The 19748-nt window shown below is 46.4% G+C and overlaps 7 protein-coding genes across 7 annotated transcripts; 5 read left to right on the top strand and 2 right to left on the bottom strand.

Moving 5' to 3' along the window:
• Nucleotides 1–6273: 6273 nt before the first annotated feature.
• On the top strand, nt 6274–7111 carry LACBIDRAFT_325578 (uncharacterized protein; the record flags this gene model as incomplete). The annotated part of the gene is made up of 5 exons (XM_001879381.1): nt 6274–6301; nt 6391–6534; nt 6803–6958; nt 7025–7037; nt 7087–7111. 5 exons carry the CDS (start codon nt 6274–6276, stop codon nt 7109–7111), a joined length of 366 nt encoding a protein of 121 aa, XP_001879416.1.
• A 2990-nt stretch (nt 7112–10101) lies between these two features.
• Nucleotides 10102–13950, top strand: LACBIDRAFT_317921 (uncharacterized protein; the record flags this gene model as incomplete). Its single annotated transcript, XM_001879380.1, has 14 exons — nt 10102–10210; nt 10267–10272; nt 10325–10407; nt 10464–10607; nt 10656–11027; nt 11077–11430; nt 11479–11636; nt 11691–11759; nt 11810–11969; nt 12030–12147; nt 12208–12440; nt 12494–12654; nt 12708–13745; nt 13812–13950. The coding sequence occupies 14 exons, from the start codon at nt 10102–10104 to the stop codon at nt 13948–13950; spliced, it is 3144 nt and encodes a 1047-aa protein (XP_001879415.1).
• Nucleotides 13951–14167: 217 nt separating this feature from the next.
• On the top strand, nt 14168–14908 carry LACBIDRAFT_317920 (uncharacterized protein; the record flags this gene model as incomplete). Its single annotated transcript, XM_001879379.1, has 4 exons — nt 14168–14217; nt 14273–14282; nt 14350–14599; nt 14656–14908. The coding sequence occupies 3 exons, from the start codon at nt 14168–14170 to the stop codon at nt 14587–14589; spliced, it is 300 nt and encodes a 99-aa protein (XP_001879414.1). The 3' UTR covers nt 14590–14599; nt 14656–14908.
• Nucleotides 14909–15430: 522 nt separating this feature from the next.
• On the top strand, nt 15431–16561 carry LACBIDRAFT_317919 (uncharacterized protein; the record flags this gene model as incomplete). Its single annotated transcript, XM_001879378.1, has 3 exons — nt 15431–15509; nt 15563–16235; nt 16285–16561. The coding sequence occupies 3 exons, from the start codon at nt 15431–15433 to the stop codon at nt 16559–16561; spliced, it is 1029 nt and encodes a 342-aa protein (XP_001879413.1).
• A 567-nt stretch (nt 16562–17128) lies between these two features.
• LACBIDRAFT_317918 (uncharacterized protein) lies at nt 17129–17610 on the top strand (the record flags this gene model as incomplete). The annotated part of the gene is made up of 3 exons (XM_001879377.1): nt 17129–17312; nt 17374–17461; nt 17511–17610. 3 exons carry the CDS (start codon nt 17129–17131, stop codon nt 17608–17610), a joined length of 372 nt encoding a protein of 123 aa, XP_001879412.1.
• Nucleotides 17611–17883: 273 nt separating this feature from the next.
• On the bottom strand, nt 17884–18103 carry LACBIDRAFT_317917 (uncharacterized protein; the record flags this gene model as incomplete). The annotated part of the gene is made up of 2 exons (XM_001879125.1): nt 17884–17973; nt 18032–18103. 2 exons carry the CDS (start codon nt 18101–18103, stop codon nt 17884–17886), a joined length of 162 nt encoding a protein of 53 aa, XP_001879160.1.
• Nucleotides 18104–18699: 596 nt separating this feature from the next.
• LACBIDRAFT_317916 (uncharacterized protein) lies at nt 18700–19397 on the bottom strand (the record flags this gene model as incomplete). The annotated part of the gene is made up of 3 exons (XM_001879124.1): nt 18700–18928; nt 18973–19128; nt 19186–19397. The coding sequence occupies 3 exons, from the start codon at nt 19395–19397 to the stop codon at nt 18700–18702; spliced, it is 597 nt and encodes a 198-aa protein (XP_001879159.1).
• Between the last annotated feature and the right edge of the window lie 351 nt (nt 19398–19748).

Genomic DNA, 19748 nt, shown 5'->3' with positions numbered 1-19748 from the left:
AAGAGGATCACTAAGATGCTTCAGGTCAGTTCATATGTTACTGTTGATATCAGAAGATTTGTACTCACTTTGAACCAGGAACACGATGGGAAGCTAAGCTTCGGAACAGATGCTTGGACATCCCCAAACTCCAAAGCTTATATTGCTGTAACCGTCCACCTTGAGCAGAATGGGGTCCTGTTGTGTATGCTGCTTGATCTCATTGAGGTTGCCGAGTCCCACTCTGGTTCGAACCTTGCACCGGCCTTCGCAAAGATCCTCGATGACTTCGGAATTGTGGACAAGGTCAATACAACGATATTCTTCAACTTTGAATTAGTTTACTCACTTTTATTTAGGTCCTCAGCATTACCTGCGACAACGCCTCCCCAAACAATGTCATGATCGACGAACTTGTAAAGCTTTTAGATGACTTTCCTGGCGCGGCAAACCGTACACGCTGCTTTACCCATATTCTCAACCTCGTCACCAAGAGTGTCATGAAGCAATTTGACCTCCCAAAGGCTAGGACAGGCGAGGTGCTCAATGCTGCTACACAGGCTCTTGCTGACCTGGCTTGCGATATTGAGAGCGAGGAAGTGGCGATGGCAAGTGATCTGGTTGGCGATGAAGAGGAAGATGACGATGGTGAAGGTCTGGCAGACATTTGAGATGGGATGTCGATGGATGAGGTAGCTGCGCTTGACGAGAGCTTGCAGCCAGTACGATTGGTGTTGGTGAAAGTACATACAGACTCAGACTCAACCTAACACAGTCGGACTTACAATGTTTGTTGGATAGTTGTGTAAACTTGCCTTCACAATCAAGAACTCAACTACCATTGTCTGTCCTGAATGGTTATCTATCCTTGAAGAACACACTGAGGTATGTAAATCCACAAAACAAAAAATTCTCTCTGTTCGGATGATGCCACATGATGTCGCTACATGATGGAACTCGACCTTCAATATGTTACAGTTTGCGCTCGTGTATCGTACACCCTTGGATAGCTTGACAAGTATATGTGAGATGAAGCTGAGATCGTATGAGCTTTCCAAAGAGGAGTGGAAGATTGCTGGCCAGCTGGCAGGCATTCTGGATGTGAGTAACTTCTATTCTCATTGCATCGGACATTCTTTGACGTCTACTCTAGATTTTCAAACAAGCAACACTTTTCTTCTCTGGCCAAACACCAAATCTTTTGAAGGTTATCTCTGCCATGGACTACATTGATAAGCACCTTGCATCTGGTGCCCTCAACGCGAAGTACTTGCCATCGATCCAAGTGTCAATGTTGATCGGAAAGCAGTTATTAAATAAGTATTACAACATGACTGATCATTCCGAAGTTTATCGGATTGCGATGGGTAAGTTCTCTTCTTTTATTCTGTTCTCACTATCTAACTCTTTTCTCAGTCCTCGACCCCAAGTGTAAACTCACTTACTTCCGATCTGCTGGATGGGAGGAAGAATGGATCAAAATGGCTTGTGGGATCGTTGAAGCAGAATTTGATAGAGGCTACATGGAGATGTGTATTGAAACCAATGACAAGGAGGAATCCCCATCAGTACGTTGGGTATATCTTCCACAGTTCGGTGTGGTGCTCACTATATTTATCAAGAGCCCCATCCAGAAATCAGCCAACCTCTTCGACGACCTGCTCGCTTGCTCCAGTTCCGCACCTCTCAACAATGAACTTCATAGTGAGCTTGCAGAATACCTAAGCACTGAACCAGAAAACGTCAAAGACCCACTTATCTGGTGGGTCGAAATGTGTGCCGTCTACCCCCGCTTATCGCGAATGGCACGTAATTATCTGTCTATCCCCGGTACGTCAATCCCTCATTCACATATATGCCAATCATGATAACACTCTGTTTCATTACCAGCCACCTCCACGGATGTCGAACACATCTTCAGCAAAGGGCGCCTTGTCCTTTCGCACATTTGTAACCGACTCACTGTTGCATCGACACGTGTGTTGATGTGCCTCGGCGCCTGGAGCAAGTTGAATCTTGTATGCAATGCTGACATTAAAGCAGTGGCAGTTCTTCCGGACATTGTAGGAGATGAGGATGAGCTTGAGCTTGGTTGGGATTACATATCGTATGATTAGATTCCTCTCGCGTACGTGTTCTGTACAATTTTTATTGATTCGAAAATGTGGTCTTCATTAGTTGTCAACCCTTCTGTCCACCCTCAATGGGTTTCTGACCCCTCTGACCCCTGTAAAACCCGTACCCGTACCCCAGAACTACCCCAACCTGTGTAGAGGGTAAGGGTGGAGGTGGGGTTGGGGTATAGGTCAACGCGAAATGACCCCGGGGTTACCCGTGACCATCACTATACTTGGATCAGGCCTCTTAACTTTAGGCAATTTATATCTGGATATTCAACAGTATTTAACTCAGGCATTTTCCAAAATTTTCTCAAATTTCCTCCGGATAGGCCTGAGGCCTACCCGGATTTTTTCCAAAATTTCCTCCGGATGGGGATCAGGCATTTGACATGAAACTCATGGGTCCTCATCTACCTTCCTACCGCTCCTTGTAGTCTTGTCATCATTGACATTCACGGCATTCACCACTTTACCACCAACTCCCACTGGTCGCACACTGGGTCTGACTACTCACGACCAAGCTTTCCTCACCATTCCTTCACTTCTCCGCACATCATCGTTGTAACTACTTTGAGAGAGACTCAAAGAGAGAGACACCTGCAGACCTCTCTTCTCGCCTTGAGCTGGCAGCAGAGAATCTGAACGAAACCGGGTAATAAGTTGTGGAGATGGCATATGTGCGCGTGGAAAACGACTGACCGTTCATTATTGCCTCCTCCTTTGGCGCTCCCTCGACAGCCCACTTTGATTTCACCTTGCAATGTTGGCTTTGTCGTGAAATGATTTGGGGTCTTTCTGTGATAAGTAAGTCCAGGTCAATTGCTACAGTCATCCACGTGACAATGTCACATAATCACTCAGTGAAACACTTGGGATGTATTTTGCATCTCCTGGCGGAATGAAAGGAGGTACTCTGCTCAAATTTTTTCCAATCTTCGGATCTAATGCCTGCGGAATCGACCATCAAAAATTCTCGATGAAAAATCACTTTTAAGTATTGAAACTGCTGAGCAAGCCAGGTAGATCATGGATTTTGGATGTTTTCAATTTTATACAGAGGGCCTCACTGTAAAAATGCTGTACCTGACCATACCACTCATGTATTTAGTGACCAGCATGGGTAATACCACAGTTTTTTCACCATAATGAGCACATCACACTGTATCACAACTGCATCTTGATGAAGAACCCGCACCCACGTGTGAAACTTGAAGCTGTGTGCACACCCTCCTTGCCATCGACTCGCGTTTATGGGCTCTCGCTCCACCTACTTGTGTTTACTGAATCTTGATCCATGTATTCATGTACGCAGAGGGTCTATAAACACTTATTGTTAATCTTAGTGGACATTCATTCGTTCAACGCAGCAGATTTGCTTCAGAAAGATCACCAACCTGCAGCTGCAAGGCTAGCTGCAGGTTTCTGTATGTATACGCGGAGTGGGCCCAATGTTTTACTTAACTTTTAATTGAGCGCCCCTCTCTTCTACCTATGGCTGGCCGAGCCAAATCCGATGTCGACAAGGCTTATGCGCGCAAACGTGTTTATGAGGCTTTGATGGTCCGGGCTGTCGCCGCATACAAGGCAGATCAAAAGAAACCGAAGAAAGATCGTCGTGGATACCGCAAAATCTGCCTTGATTTCGAGAGTCTTCAATTTGAAGAGACTGGTAAGTATATTAATGCTATTCTAAATGACATTCAACTCGTTTTTTTGACAGGAAATCATATGAAACTCAGTTATACAACCTTGAAATGACATGTTGCAGGTGGAATGTCGCGTGAACGAGCAAGTGCGGATCGATCCTGGCTTACTGATTCCGAGGTCGACATCATCATTGATTTCATCAACGAGATGGCGCATCGTGNGTTCCCTCTCAGTCATGCACGGCTGAAGGAGCATGTCGATGACATATGCAGTGCGCGCCTTGGCGCTTCCTTTCCCATCAAAGGTGTCGGAGAGAATTGGACTTACTGCTTTTCCAAAAAGTATTCCGAACGGACCAAGATCTCACGTTCCTGACCACTAGAAGACAAACGAGGACATGCAACAAATCCACACAACAACGAGGCGTGGTGGAAACTTCTTGGGGAGACCATCACAAAATACAAGATCAAAGAGGAGAACACGTACGCAACAGATGAAGTTGGAATACAGGCCCAGGGAGGTGGTGAGCATGAGTATGTTTTCGGCCCTTGTACAAAAGCCGCACCCTACCAGCAGCACTCTGGAATGCATGAAAATATTACCACCATCGTTACGATCTGTGCAGATGGCACAAGCACACCTCCTGCTGTTATCTTCAAGGGGAGTGCCTACCAGGTCAAATGGGGGGAAAATAATCCCCTTAATGCATCGTATGTCATTCTATTCACTATCTTCATGTCTGTAAATAAATCTTCTGCTAGGATCGGATACCAGCAGAAGGGCTGGACAGATGGTGAAATCGGCGCATCCTGGATGAAGTTATTTGAGAAAGCAACGCGAGAAAAGGCAAATGGCAAGTACCGCTTACTAATTGTGGACGGACACAACTCACACTACACGGTCGCCTTTCTCCTTCTTGCTCGCCTCCACATGGTCATAGTCATCTGCTATGTTGCGCATGGGACACATGTCTATCAAGGTCTTGATGTGGTCATGTTTGCTGTGCTGAAACACTATCTCGGCGTGGAGTGCGATGCACTGCTTCGTACAACTGGGAATGCAATCGACAAAGGAAATTTTCTCCAGGTCATATCTAAGGCCTACATTACCACTCTGACCCCAGAACTCATCAAGACTGCTTTCCGCAAGACCGGCATCTGGCCATTCAATCCCAATGTCATTACTGCTGATATGCTTGCGCCAAGCAAGGAGACTTCCATCCAGAGCCACCTTCCTGTCCCTACTTCCTCTCAGCCTGTCCAGATTCTTGCCACCATGTTGAGGGACCTTCAAATTGCGGGAGATACTCCAGATACCGATGCTGATGTTATCTCAGGGGGTCAGCGGGCCGGGCCGTCACCCACACGAAATGAAACAACAGTAAATTCCACACGCACACGCCATTCAACCAGAACCACCACTCACCTCAAAATCCTCGAAGGAGCTGTTGCCGCCCTCAAAAAGACCAACCTTGCCTTCCTTGCCACTCCCACTCCCACTACTGCTGCTGATCCTATGCCTACCACTACCACCCGTACTGTCCAGCAAAATTCCGTTCCCATCAATGACGCAGCAGCGGCATTGGCTATCGTGCCCACTACAGCAAACGAGCTGCTTCTCCTGGCAGCGCTTCGGGAATCACAAAGCCAGAACCTTCGCACTGAGGTCCACGCATTTGAGCTCCAGGCATCCAACATCCTCAACGAAGCCTACGCAAAGCGGCTCTGCGCAAAACTGGCGGCACGAGAAGAGAAGCGCAATAAGCAGAAGACCATAAAGCTGGTCGGTGATGGTCTGGCTCGGCTTCTGAGTGGGGACGAGTTCTATGAGCTAGCACAGCAGAAAGAGAAGGAGATGCGTGAGGTTGCGAGGGAGAAGGAGAGGAAGAAGGATGGCAGAGCGTTGTACAAGGCAGCTGTTGAGGAATGGGAGGTTGTTGAACAGGAGTGAAAGGATGCCAAGGCCGTCAAAGCATGGGAGAAGAAACAGGACGCTGCAAAGGCGAAGGGAACACGCTTCACCTTAATCAAACCAAAGGGGGATCCAGCCCCGAAAGCCACCCCAAAGCCGAAGTTGAAGGACTTTCTGGGTGCCGTAGCTGAGGATCAAGAACCCAAGAGCAGTGGTGACGACGCTGATGAGGGGGGGGGAAGTGCAAGTGTGAGCGGCAGCGATGGAGACAACGACAACGACGACAATGACTGATCGGGCTAGGCGGGCCGGGCCCTGTACCATTGACCCATAATTCCGGTTTCACCTCAGCCACCTCCAATTCCTTCGCCCAGCTCTCAAATCTTGCTCATTTCTTTTAAAATCACTCTCATATTGTAGCTGGGATACACGTTGATACTGTTGTACCTTTTTGTTTGTGAAATTCTATTTATTCCTTTCATCGCATGATTTCTACGATTTGGGTGTGTCATTGACACGTGCATGACTGTATGTATATGATCTGAGGTGCTTTGATGTTTTTTTTACCATAGAGATCAAGTAGAGATGACTTTGCATTTTTCCATTTTCTTTCAACATGGAACTCTCGAGGACGCACATTGCAGGTAGGTCCAACACAAAACTCATGATTAGCCATCACAGCAGACCCTGCTCATTCATTTCAGTTGCCCGGCACTAAATGATGAGATTGCAGGCCCAGTGGTAGTAGATGCCCAAGGGACGCCCCGTCAAGTGATTACAAGACATATTTATCTTGGCGACATCTTGGCGGCTCGTATCGCTCAATCCTTATCGTCTACATTGTATCAGTGCCCTCTCGGCGGGGCTTTAGTGACATGTGAGGAACATGACCCCCTGAAGCTCCTGGAAAGTTGACCTTTTGGGGACCTGCAAGAGAAAAAAATCCAGGAATCCTCAGTATCTTTGCTAAGTCAACTTTTGGAGATGTCATGCACCAATTAAAGTAGTAATTATCTTCTCCTGCCACATTGCATCTGATATGTAATGTTGTTCAATTTGAAATTTCTTGCCTGCCAATGATAATTCTCATACAATTTCAACCTCCACATTATTTCTACTTGAAATTTTTTCATTTATCATCTCAGGGGCCACAGTAAGCCAATCCTTCCGAAAAATTACATATTTGTACAAGACTCAAAACCAAGAAGTTGTGGTGTCGGAAGGATCCCACCGGTGTGAGGTGTCAGAATTCACCCTGTGCATGTGTCAATTTGGGGTGGCCTATTGTTTTGCATTCAGCTGTAAGTACTAAGTAGCAATATATTATATGGTCAATCTACTAATCCATTTACAATGCTTTGTGATAGATACCTTGGGAGGGTGAGAATACTCAACCACGCTAATCTTGCATTTCTTGACAGTCTTGCAGAGCTAGCAACCCAGTATCTACCTGAATGAGGTCTGGGGAAATTTTGAAGAAGATTGGGAAAAGATTCTCATCACCTCGTGTTAGCTAGGTCTCCCAGCCTCATATTTCTAAGCAATCCAAACAACTCACTCTTCTGCAAACATGGCGCAAATAATATGACTTCCTGGAGGTCATATTTTCATATTGGACCAAACACTCCACTCTTCTGCAAACATGGCCCAAACACTCTCTTTGCTGCTGCGAGGAGTCGGCCAAAGGCCGGACGACGAGCAGCAGCTCCTTTGACAAGCTAAGTAGATATTTATTCAATCTAATGGAGTTCTTGTGAAGAAACAAAAAATACAATAAATCTTGGTCAAACTGTGGGTGATGGGAAGCCTGAGGACAAGTTCAATTACTTAGTACATTTTCTAAGTTTTTTTCGTTGGGTGAAGCCAAGGTTGTACTAAGAACCCTGACTAATGTATTTAAAATACAGAAGCGAGGTTTTGTTGATGAAGTCAACCTCTAGTAAATCAAGGCAGCCATAATATTCCAGTCACAATAATACTCCCAGGATGAAAGAGATTTTTTCAATGTTGCTCATGGGCCAGAAGGCATTGAGAGAGCTTGTGGATGGTATGCTGGGAGCCATCAGTGCCTAATTTTGCAAAATTTGTCGTTGTATTTGGCCAGGACAAATAGTTAGAAAAAATACATCATATATACCTGCTTTGAAGTTTATTTATTCAAACATTCCATCTAAATCTTTTATTTCCAGTTGGAATATTACACTACTTACATGTGATTTATGTACATCCATTTCAATGCACCTCACTTGGACAAATTTGTTGTCTGTGACGTCAAATGTTTAACCAAAGTCGATGAATTGTCACCATATTTTTCTGGACAACACTGCCCCCACAACAATCACACTCTACTTTTACACAGATTTACATCTGGTAATTAGTTACACAAGGTGACTAAAAATGCATAAAGTACACCAGTGCAAAGATGATCAGGTGGGTTTCAAAGAGACTTATATCTTTCCTTTTTCAAAGAAAAAAAAAATCATGTCTTCATTTTTTTCCCTTTTTTCCCCCAAATAACATATTTTTAACAAAGCATAGGCATGGACAAGAATTGGCACCAAAAATTCACATCCGAACGCCATTGTAATTTTATAACTTGTACATACCTTTTGATATGAAAACCATGACTGTCAAAGCACAACCTGTACCCACCAAGGGTTTATGACCCCGCTCTGAAAAATATATTACCCTCCCGCAGGGAAATCAAGAAGCGGGCCTGATATCTGTCCTGAAACATGAGAGTTCACAATTTGGAGATCAGTTGCAAGCGACACATCATGCCTTCGATTTTAGAAGAGCCCTCCCTCTACCTAACTTCACCTTGAAACCCGGACCTAAACTTGTCTTTACTCCCGGACCAAGCGTCATAGGGCAAAAATAAATTACCCAATGTTCCTATTGGCAACCCGTTTCATCTGAATTCATTAAGAAGTCAATATCACGTTCGAATGGGGATATGAAAAGATCTACAACGTTATGGTAACAATTTCGCTTTGTGAGCGGCTGGAAGGCCGTCAATGTGTTCCTCATTATGTGCGGGGTGCTACCGTCGAACTGTGTTGGAGCTATTATTATTATTTCGCATCGCATTCCAACATACATCCAGTTGTCAGTGAAATGAAAAGCGCCCAAATACCTTAGGGGCGTCCTCGGAAAACAATCGCCATTGCTAATCAGTGATGCTGGTCTCGATCGGAGGAAGCGGAGGATTTCCCCGCAAAGAAGTTGATCGAGTGATTTCAATCATGTTCCGAAACTCAATTTCTCAAAATCCGAAAGAGCCTTTGTGTGCGCTTTTTAATGCTGGACATGCGACATTGAAGCAAAGAGGAAATCTGCACCATGGACGATCTCGGCGTGAAACTCATAGCGAAAGACGAGCGTACCCCCCTGGGAAATTGGTCATTCAGTCTTGACCCTATCGGACGCACCAATGCACCGAGCTATACTAGTGATTCCTACAGGGCAGAGAAGAAGTTCACCAACGAAAACGGAATTTATACGGATGGAAGTCAGCAGGAAGCAACTTGGTCACGAGTTGAACTTTTGACATGAAACTCCTAAGAGGACGGACGGCCTGGAACGGCCTCCATTCTTGGAGCAGAAGATCCACAAAAAAAAACAAGAAGGCTTTGGAATCCCTAGGATTGGGAGGTACTTCCCATAACCGTAACCCTTCGTTCCGCAGTATACAAATTCCCAAGTCAAAGCCTCCTCATGATGGGATAGAGTGGTCTTTTCCAGCTAAGTCCCATCTCGCCACTGCATCTCGCCTCAAAAGATCGTCATTTATAAAATCGGAAAGGGTCACGATAGGCGCTTTTAACTGCGCCTAGGGTTGATTTAAACAAGGCTAGTGCCGACGTCGTGACATCCGACCCTTGTAAATTGCTGTGTTCAACAACACTACTATGAAATCGGAAAAACGCCTTCTAACAATATAATACAGGTTTTCCGAGGAGAGCGCGAAACGAATACATACATGGCTCACCCAAAATATGGATGGGTCGAATCTGAATCCACGGAAACTCCACTTTCTTTCACACTCGGACTTCCTGTTGGTACAAAGTGATGTTTCGAGTGACCCTGGATCTAAGTAGAATGCGCAGTAGCGAAGTCTGGCCTCCCTGATGGGTTAAGAAGCCGGTAAACAAGCTTATACACTGCGCTCCTGGAGGAAAAGTAACCTGAATAAACTGAATCAGACTCACCAGGACCGTAGTTGACGAATTTCCAGACATAGGAGGAACGATCCCAGCCCGAGTACATAGCTCCTCTGACAATCCTTGAAACTTGGAAGCGTCCAAGCCTGAAACGTGAAAGCGTCCAAGCCAGGGCTGATCGATGATCGCGAGAACCGATCATGGTTTGTGCCACGTGTTACATGTAATAAAGACAAAGCTTGATATATATCGCATCCGATTTTCACCTCCGCACCATCACCATGTCGTCTGAAGGTGAGGACTTCAACGAGGACAACATGTCTGGTCTGCCTCAAAATCAGAAGAAGCGAAGGATACAACGAGCATGTGACATCTGCAGGAGGAAGAAAAGTGTGTCAGGTCTATCGGTTTTGTTTGGCCACTGACCTAAGCTTCGTCGTCTTTAGTCCGATGTATGCAAATAAGTGGCCTCTCCTCGACATTTCATCACTAATATTTCATCAGGCGACGGAGTCCAAATGCCCGGAAATCGTTGTTCAAACTGTATAACGTGCAGTTTCGATTGTACGTATGTTGAGGCAGCGAAGGTGAGTCCGTCCATGATATGTCTCACTGGAGGTTGTCGTTAATTCTCCACGTTTAGAAACGAGGTCCTCCAAAGGGGTTTGGAAATCCCTATTTTCCCAATCACAAGTCTGATTCCCTGTCTAGTTACGTGGAAAACTTGGAATGTCGCGTGGAAATGCTGAAACGTCGTGTGGAAATGCTGGAAGAGGTTTTGCGGAGGGTACGTTGAACAATCCACTAAAAAACCTAGTCCAATTATTTCGACTAGTTATGCCCAGACCAGAACATTTTGAAAGAGCTCCACATTGCCACAGACCGAGAAAACCATCCCCCTGACGCCGCTGTGAAAGTAGAGCAAGTCTGTAGCTCTGCTTCCTTGCCGCGCTCTGTCAATGTAGCCACATCCGTCACCAGTAGGGTCGGTGAACCCGGCGCCGACCAGCAAGACGAGGACTCTGTTAATCCAACTCTCGTAGAAAACCTGAAGGAACCTGACATCGATAGGCCCAGTGACAAGATCGAAGACCTCATTCAGACCGCGATGGAGCTCAAGAGCGAGTACGTGGGCAGCGACAACTTCGAAGCCTCTCCTTCAATGAGTCTTGGCCACATGCGTTTTGAATTTAGCGCACCACAACCCGTTCGTCTCGTCCTTTTTCCATGTTAGCGATCTGTCTCATATTTTGTAGTGGGAAAAATGCCTTGGAGGCCCAAACAACCCACCGATGCAATCATTTCCTGATCGGGATCTCATGGAGCAACTCGTCGACGCTTTTTTTCTGCACTTCAATCTCTATCAAGCTGTCCTTCATCGGCCAACCTTTGAGAGATCCGTTGCAGAAGACCTACATCTCACAAATACCGGCTTTGCATGTACCCTTCTGCTTGTCTGCGCAATTGGATCACGGTTCTCAGAGGATCCCCGAGTATTTCTTGAAGGACAGGATTCACCTCATTCCCGTGGCTGGAAGTGGTTTGAGCAAGTACAGACAGCTAGGTCGCTCTTAGTCTCACCTTCACTGTATGACATGCAATTCTACTGTGTAAGTTACTGTTTTCTCATCCGTTGTTCATCTGAACGTATTCTCAAGCTCTCGGTAATGTTCTTGAAAGACTCTTCTGCTCCTCTGTCATGTTGGTCCATGGTTGGCATTGGTATCCGGTTGGCACAGGAGGTAGGCGCACATAGGCGCAAAGCACGGGACCATGTGATGACCGTAGAGGACGAGCTGTGGAAGCGCGCCTTCTGGTACTAGCCCAAATCAGACATCACGAATTAAATCTGACAAGCCATGCATCGCAGGTTTCTGGTCTGTATAGACAGGGACTTCAGCAGTGCTCTCGGTCGCCCCTGTGCAATTCAAGATGAAGAGTAAGCCTTATCTCCCTACCGGATTCTTAAAGCTGAGGTTGATTTTCCAGCTTTGACCTTGACATGCCCATTGAGTGTGATGACGAATACTGGGAACATCCTGATCCTTCGCAGCGTTTCAAGCAACCCGCAAATAAACCCTCGCTTATCAGTTACTTCATTCTCGACATTAAGCTACACCAGATTGCAAGCATTGCCTTGCGTACAATCGTAAGTTTTATCTGTTCGGATGGCATCTTTGATACAAAACTAAACACTTACTTTGTGCAGTATACGATCAACAAGTCCAAAAGCTTGCTTGGCTTAGGCCCTCAGCGGGAGACGCATAATATAGTGGCGGAGCTTGACTCGGCTCTCAACGAATGGGTGGACTCAGTCCCGAATCACTGTACGTAATGCCATCGCTCGCTTCAACTTGACTTATTCACGATGCGTTCGAACTTAAAAGTGCGCTGGGATCCAAATCGCGAAGACGATAGATTTTTCAAACAATCTATCGTCTTATACGGGATCTACTATTACGTCCAGATTCTTGTCCATCGTCCATTCATGCCATCGAAAAACAAGTCGTCACACTCGCCATTTCCTTCGTTGGCCATCTGCACGAATGCCGCAAGGTCATGTAGCCATATCGCCGACATTCTGCAGAAAAGGAATTTCATCCCTCCGGCGCTACTTCAGGTAAGTATCACTCTGCATTTGACAATCGCGGCTGACGTTGATTGCCCTACTAGTTACCTACATTCACATCCGGAATTGTGTTGCTGGTGAGCATCAGGGGAGGGAAGCGCTCGGGTCTGCCAATAGATCACAATAAAGAAATGTCAGATGTTTACAAATGCATGCGGATGCTAAGAAAGTCCGAGGACCGGTGGCATCCAGCAGGTCGCTGCTGGTACGTTTATCTCCGCCCCTTCTTTGTGCTTTCACATATATTTTCTGGTTTAGGGATACCCTATACGAGTTAACGCACATCGAAAACCCTCCTCTCCTACAGCGTAATCCATCTACGAACAAGCGCGAACGGGATTCTGAGGTCCCTATGACATCTCGTTCTCCCCCTATGGCATATCTTTCCCCCCCCAAGGATGATTGCCTATCACCAAACAACGTCCTAAGAAACATTTCTAGTTTACAGCGCGTGACCAGGCATGTGCCTATACCCATGAGACAGTTACCGTTGCCACAAGAGACGCGTTCTGCTACTCAAGAAGACCAGCCTCAAAGGCAAGACCTACTTCAGCTTCTTCCTCCTCCGCAGTTATTGCAGGCGCACAGGCTGCTACATGCACAGCGCTCATCGGATAGTCTTCAGCCACCCCAGCCGTCGGAGTGCTATAGGCTACCGATGTACAGCAATGAACTCCCAACGTTGTCTCCACATGGCAAATTCTCGATGACCGGACAGTCACCTTTTGACTATAGCGACTGGTATCCTCCAACCGAGCTTGCGAGTGGGAGTGGGGGTACAACCACAAACGTTACTTCTTCAATCATCGGCAACTCTGACACATCCAGTTCCTTCACATTCAGCTACCGGTATCCCATTGTCACCGAAACAGAATCTTCAATGCAGGGGTATGGTGTGATTGGCGGTGGGCCTGGGAGTATGATGGACACACCGGGCTCGAGTGCGATGTATAATCACTCTGCACCACTCAATTACCATCCAGGGGCGCCGGATTCGGACACAGGTTCCTATATCGCGCCCACGAGATCAAATAGAAACTCCTACGCCGGGTCGTCAAGTCCAAGTGGGGGATCCTATGCTGCCCCCGCAATATCAAGCACATCACATGCCGCCTCTGCCCTGTCAATGAATAGTGTGGGGATGTACAGGGGCCAGTCATTGGGCGGTGGTGGGATGGTCTATGCTCCGCAGGGTTCTCATCTTAGGCTTGTGGACAGGTATGCTGAACAACCGCAAACTTCGTACATCGACCCAGATTCGATGTCGACGTGGTCTACCGCTCCGATTGGGTTTGCGTACGTTTTCATTTCCTCGTCTCGGGGCAAATACTCACTTTCACTTCTGCTCTGTATGTAGACTAGAAGAGTGGGGATCGTATTTATAATACTGGCGAGCCGACCCAGCATCCTCGGGACATATTATCCACGGATAGACCTTTTCCTGATGCTTGAACGTTCAAGAACGTTTGAACGGCGACAAGGGACGAGGATAGGTATGTGATTCGAGGAGTGAGCGAGGTGGGTGAGTTCCAATGGTGGCGTTGGCACCGTGATGGAATAAGAGAGTAAGGATGGTTCCAAGGGCCGAAAGAAGTGCGTGCGCCAGAGGGAAGCAAAGAAAGCTTGTCTCGACTGATTTCTTACATCGCTGGGGGGGGATGCATCCCCCCAGCCATTCCATTAGTTTTGACCAAAATAGACGGCTCAAGAGAGTTTGAATGTTCTTCCCTTACCACTCGCCAGTGACCCGAAAGCCGCTTGTCTCCACGTATTTCTCATCGTCGGGGAGTCCGGCAACGGAAATAGATTATACTAATTTATAGGCGATTCGAGGCAGGTGTGCGTGATTTCTGCAGCCGCATTCTCTTGACCCGAATCACCAGTGCTCCTGGTAGTCTAGTCCATCATCGACATCCACGGGATCCACCACTCCGCCACCAACTCCCACTGTAGTCGCGCGCTGGGTCTGACTACTCACGACCAAGCCCTCGCCCTCCTCGCCGTTCCTTCACCTGCACGCCGTCGTTGTGCTTCAGCCGTGAAGTTGCGTTATGTAATGGCTACTACTTTGAGAGAGACTCAAGGAGAGAGACACCCGCGCACCGCTCTTCTCGCCTCGAGCTGGCAGCAGAGAATCTGAACGAAACCGGGTAAGTCGCGTAGATGGCATATATGCGCGTGGAAAACGACTGACCGTTCATTACAGCTAACTGCATAGTCATAGACCATATCTAAATTTTACTTTGTGCGCCTTTATTTGTACAAACAACCGTATTAGGTAGAACGCCCTTCCCAGTTAGCAAGTTCCAACCGCTCCACCCTTATGACGTGCGGGGCGGGATTGGAGCATTTGGAGCAACTACCGAAACAGTGCTAGAACGTGGAGCAATGGGCAGCGCGCTGTCATGTATGTCATGGTTTACATAGCCACGGCCTAAAACGGATGTTTACGCACAGACAAAGGCACGAAGTGAAAGTCCAGATGTGGTCTACGATTATGCAGTTAGCTGTAAAGTTGCCTCCTCACTTGGCGTTCCCTGGACATCCCACTTTAATTACGCCTTGCAATCCGCCACAGCAGACCTTGCTTATTCATTTCAGTTGCCGTGCACTAAATGAGGATATTTCAGGCCCAGTGGCAGTAGACGCCCAAGCGACGCCTTGTGAAGTGATTACTAGATAATAGTAGACGTTTCTTGGCGACATCCGAGTCTTGGTGGCTCGTATCGCTTAATCCGTATTGTCTAAGGTGTCCCAGTGCCCTCTTGGTGGGTTTTAGTGATAATCGAATGTTATGTGAGGAATACAACCCCCGGAAGCTCCTGGAAAGTTGACCGTTCGGGAACCTGCAAGAGAAAGAAACAAAAAAAATTCTAGGCATGTCAGGTGACACTGACAGTTGACGTCAGTGATTGAGCTTGTTGACGTCATTGTCAGTGATCGAACTACTTGATGACGCAATCGTGGGGAAGGCATAAAGAATGATTGACGAGAATTCATCTGGTCGTTGGCTGGTCGATCCCCCGCTAGCATCCAATGAACCAAACAATTCGTCCTCGCGTAAGTCATACAAAATGCTCCATCCTCTTCAGTAATAATTTGACATCTCCTAGGCTGGACGAACAGGTCAAAGGAATTCAACTTTGTTAACAGTCCAGTTCAGCCTGTGGATAATCAGTATATTTTGACGCAATTGGAAATACTGCATTATAATCATCTTGGTCAAACACCAGATGATCTTTACGCGTTGGGATCGTTTGTTAGTCCGCGCTTCACTCAAACACACACGGACATAGTCAGTACAACAGTGAATTGCCTTGAGAGATTCTCTGACTTGGGTTCAATTTTACAGCCACCTTCCCCTATCAGCAGTGTTGAAGAGCTAACAAATCAAGATAGTTCGGATGACTCAGGCACCTCAGTCTCTGTCTCAACTGCATTTTATCCTGATGCATACAATGAGGGCTCTGATACCATATTTTCCACAGATGATTCAGTTCTCTTCTACGTGAATTTGAAGATTATAATGAATGCAACCGCTCATCCTTTCAGATCACTTCTTGGTGCCCCATTGTCTGATCCCCGCTTTCGCAATCACGTTATATCCCTTTCAGGATCGTCGGACATACTTAATATAATCCTACATATGCTCTATGGCACTCCGTCAGCCCAATATTCACCAACATTCGAAACCCTGGTTATAGCTGTTGACCAGATGCCGGCATATGACATTCAGCCACATGTGCACATCATCCCTCCAACGTGGCTCTACAACCTACTGGTCTCGCACGCACCTTTCTCTGCTATGGAGCTATATTCTCTGGCTGCACCACAGTTTGGACGACCTCGCAGTAAATGCATCCTCTCACCTACTCTCCTATTCAATATCCACCCTTTCGGATGAGCTTGCAGAGCGCATGGGGGCTGTGTACCTGAAACGACTCCTTCTGTTGCATCTTGAGTGTTTCAACACACTGAAAAAAATCCTGCTTCGGCCTCTGAACCCACACCCACCGACCAAGGACTGTGATTTTCATGACCAAAAAAGACTCTCACAAGTGTGGGCATTGGCTATAGCGTACGTCGCATTTGATGCAAAACCTGGTCTGTGAAAGTTTTCTTTTTTTTTGCCCTCTTCTTGAGAGACCTTAATTGTTGACACATTGATTAAATTTGTCGACCTACAGGCTGCACAGCTCTTTAGCACCACTTTATGAGGGAGTCATCTGTGAGCTGTGTCTCCGATCGCTCAAGGATCGCATTCAGTTGAACATGATCGCCTGGTGGGCCTCTGTAAAAGTTGGTCGTTATCTTGAACGTTTTTATGATGTGACTTACGATGATCTATACAAGGTTACTGTTTAATTATCTGCTAAGTGAATTCAAAACGGGTGGGTTGAGAGGTAGTGACCACGGGTCATCTAGTTTCAACTAACATTTGCGAAACGTGATAACCGAAGAAAGCCTCAACTCTTCTCCATCAATATTTCCCCCTCTGTCCATCTCTCTATGCCTCTTGATAATTCCCCATATATACCGCTTACCAAAACACAAGTCGAGCATCTCTACCAAGTCAGATTTACATTGTAGCCCATAAGTTATTACTGGTTACCCACGTAAAACACAACATCCGTAAATCATGGATGGTTCTCTGAGCTTCAGAGAATCGTAATATAGAAATGTCTGTTGTACCATTCTCTAACCACTGCCTGTCTCTTTTGATAGCATCTGATTCCTTCGAAGATTTGGGCATAGCAGTGTCTAAAACACACATTATGGATTGGTGGGACTCCAAACGCTTCAAAGTCTCTGTAGCTGGTAAAGATAACCAACCAAGCGCCGTCAACATCACCTGCACACCAGGTCAGCACTTTACTGGCAGACGAATTAAAAATAATCCTCAGCACGTATCTTCCCCGTCAAGTTATGTCCTGGGTTCATCGTGCACTGCTAGATAGTGTACGACTCTTCCGGGGCATAAAGGCGAAAAGAGCTGTGGGGATGCATTGGGCGTAAGCCCTCTTGTAGTTCCGTATCTTCAAGTTGGCTTAGTTGCCACAGGACATGGGTATCAACGGGCAAGGACGTCCTAGAGCCACCTAATCATCTGGCAGAGGAGTGCAAAAAACTTGTAATCGATGACGACACCTTCACAGAGTGAGATATGGGAAACACTCATCTTTTAGTTGCTCCGTCCCTGTATTTTCTGATATGTGCGGCATGGATCTAAATCATAGAACTCCAAAATTGATCAGTAACCTTTTCGCTGATAAAATTTGGTTACCGTTTATATAACAATCCCCACGTAGGGTTTCTTGGCTCTCCGTTTACGCTCAAGATCAAGGTGAAGCATATTTAAGGAAAAACATTTGTTACACATTCTGATCAGTCAAAGCCAAATTCATAAATGGTACATATGATCGCTACATTTGTGTCACTTCTGAGGAGGGGCAAGCACCATCAAGCTGAAGTAAACGCTCTCATTTCGAGCCAAATACTGGGTCCTCACCAACTCCGCAACATTCTACAGAACCAGGGCATCAGCAAGCTATTCCTACAAAACATCAAGATGATCCACGTACCACCAGCAAATCCATGCATTCCCCATGATCAACGGGTCCAGCCCTCATGCCATCCAACTCAACCAACTGCATGCCAGTTCCAGTGCTAGTGTTTGGAAGTCCGGTCTCGTGACCGGAAAAAGACCGTAACCAGACCGGACCAAGACCGCAAAAGACCGGACCTGCGGTTACGGTCTTTTATTTTTGAGATGTAAAGACCGCAAAAAAACCGGTTAACGTGAACCGGTCTTGACTGGTTTGGACCGGTCTTTTGTAACCCCTTAAATACCCTTTAAAACGCACCCAAGAACGTACGATTTGGTAAAAAAAACGAGAGAGATATGAATTAAAATGTAAATTACTTTTGGGAATAATAGATGTACCAGACTTATTTTATAGAAACACCAATTCCTAACGGAATTTGACGTTCTTGGGCTCGTTTTGAAGCTAATAGAGATGTTAATAAATTTACCGATTCATAATTTTAAAATATTGGCCTAAAGACCGGTCGTAAACCGGTTAAAACCGATGCAGACCGAAACCGGTCTATAGACCGCAAAAAACCGCAGTCTGCGGTCTTTTTGCGGTCCGGTCTGGTCTTTTGACTTCTGGAGAAAAGGCAGACCGGTTACGGTTACGGTTAACACCCCTGGGCATCAAAAAACCGGACCGAACCGGACTTTCAAACACTATCCAGTGCTCTTTGTGATATCTTCTGCGTTGGGCACAGGTTTTTCACCAGATGTGATTTCACGAAATTCGACCTCTGGCGCGGCGACGAAGCATGTGAAGTGGAAAGGCATGTTGGGATCTGGTGGACTCTGCCCTGATTCAGCCGATTCTGTGTGGATGCTAGTGAAAAGGGGTGTGGTTTCTAAGAGGTGGGCACGTTCTTCAGGGGTCTTGTCTGCAAAGTGGCTGGATGGGAAGGGCGTGCGGTGATGAATAGTGAAGAGAATCACCTTGACATTGGGCGATGAATTTGAGGAGGGCACTTGTGGGTGTGTAAGTCACCTCCAACTAGGTGTGACGGCTCAGATGAAGCAGATGCCATGAATGATTGCATGTACATTGGCCAGGGCATGAATAAGGGCCATGGTTCCGCATGCGCTGTCGATCTATGAGATTGTGATGATGACGTTACAATATGTGCACAGAAAAATGGTACTGCTTGCTTGATCCAGAAGATGGTATCGTCTAGTTGGGGTTTTCCTTCGTTAGCTATACAGGCATCTTCTTCCTCGTTTTCTTTGTCCAGCCCTTCATAATCTGGGTAAAGAAGAACAACAGCCTTGACTGGCCTGGCTACAACTTGAAGTCCAAGCAACTGAGGGACAGCTCTGTGACGCCTGACACACGGAGTTGCAGCACTGGCGTACCTCTTCATCTAATCCATAAACATCGTGGAATTGATTTTGAGATGAAACAAGCCCCACTTTCTTAGCCCACTGATCTCATAGACGTGAATAGGGCTGTGCACCATCCCCGTCATAGACGGGTCAACGGACGGGATATGATGGGCAATTGCCTGTCTCCGTTTGGGCCTGCAGAACACCTGTTTTCATCTGTCAGTTGACGACCATAACGGCCATCAGGGTCATGGTCACATTCTGTAATTTACTCGCACTTAGCTTTACAATCTTTTGACTATGTTCTTAAGTCTTTAATATTTACTTTTTGTAAAGCTCTATCCATGCTACATGTGGTTCAAATGCAGAGGGCATGTCAGCATTGGAAA

The sequence above is a fragment of the Laccaria bicolor genome, genomic scaffold, assembly GCF_000143565.1.
Source record: "Laccaria bicolor S238N-H82 LACBIscaffold_8 genomic scaffold, whole genome shotgun sequence".
NCBI lineage: Eukaryota > Fungi > Basidiomycota > Agaricomycetes > Agaricales > Hydnangiaceae > Laccaria > Laccaria bicolor.
This window is presented reverse-complemented; position numbering and strand designations above follow the sequence as displayed.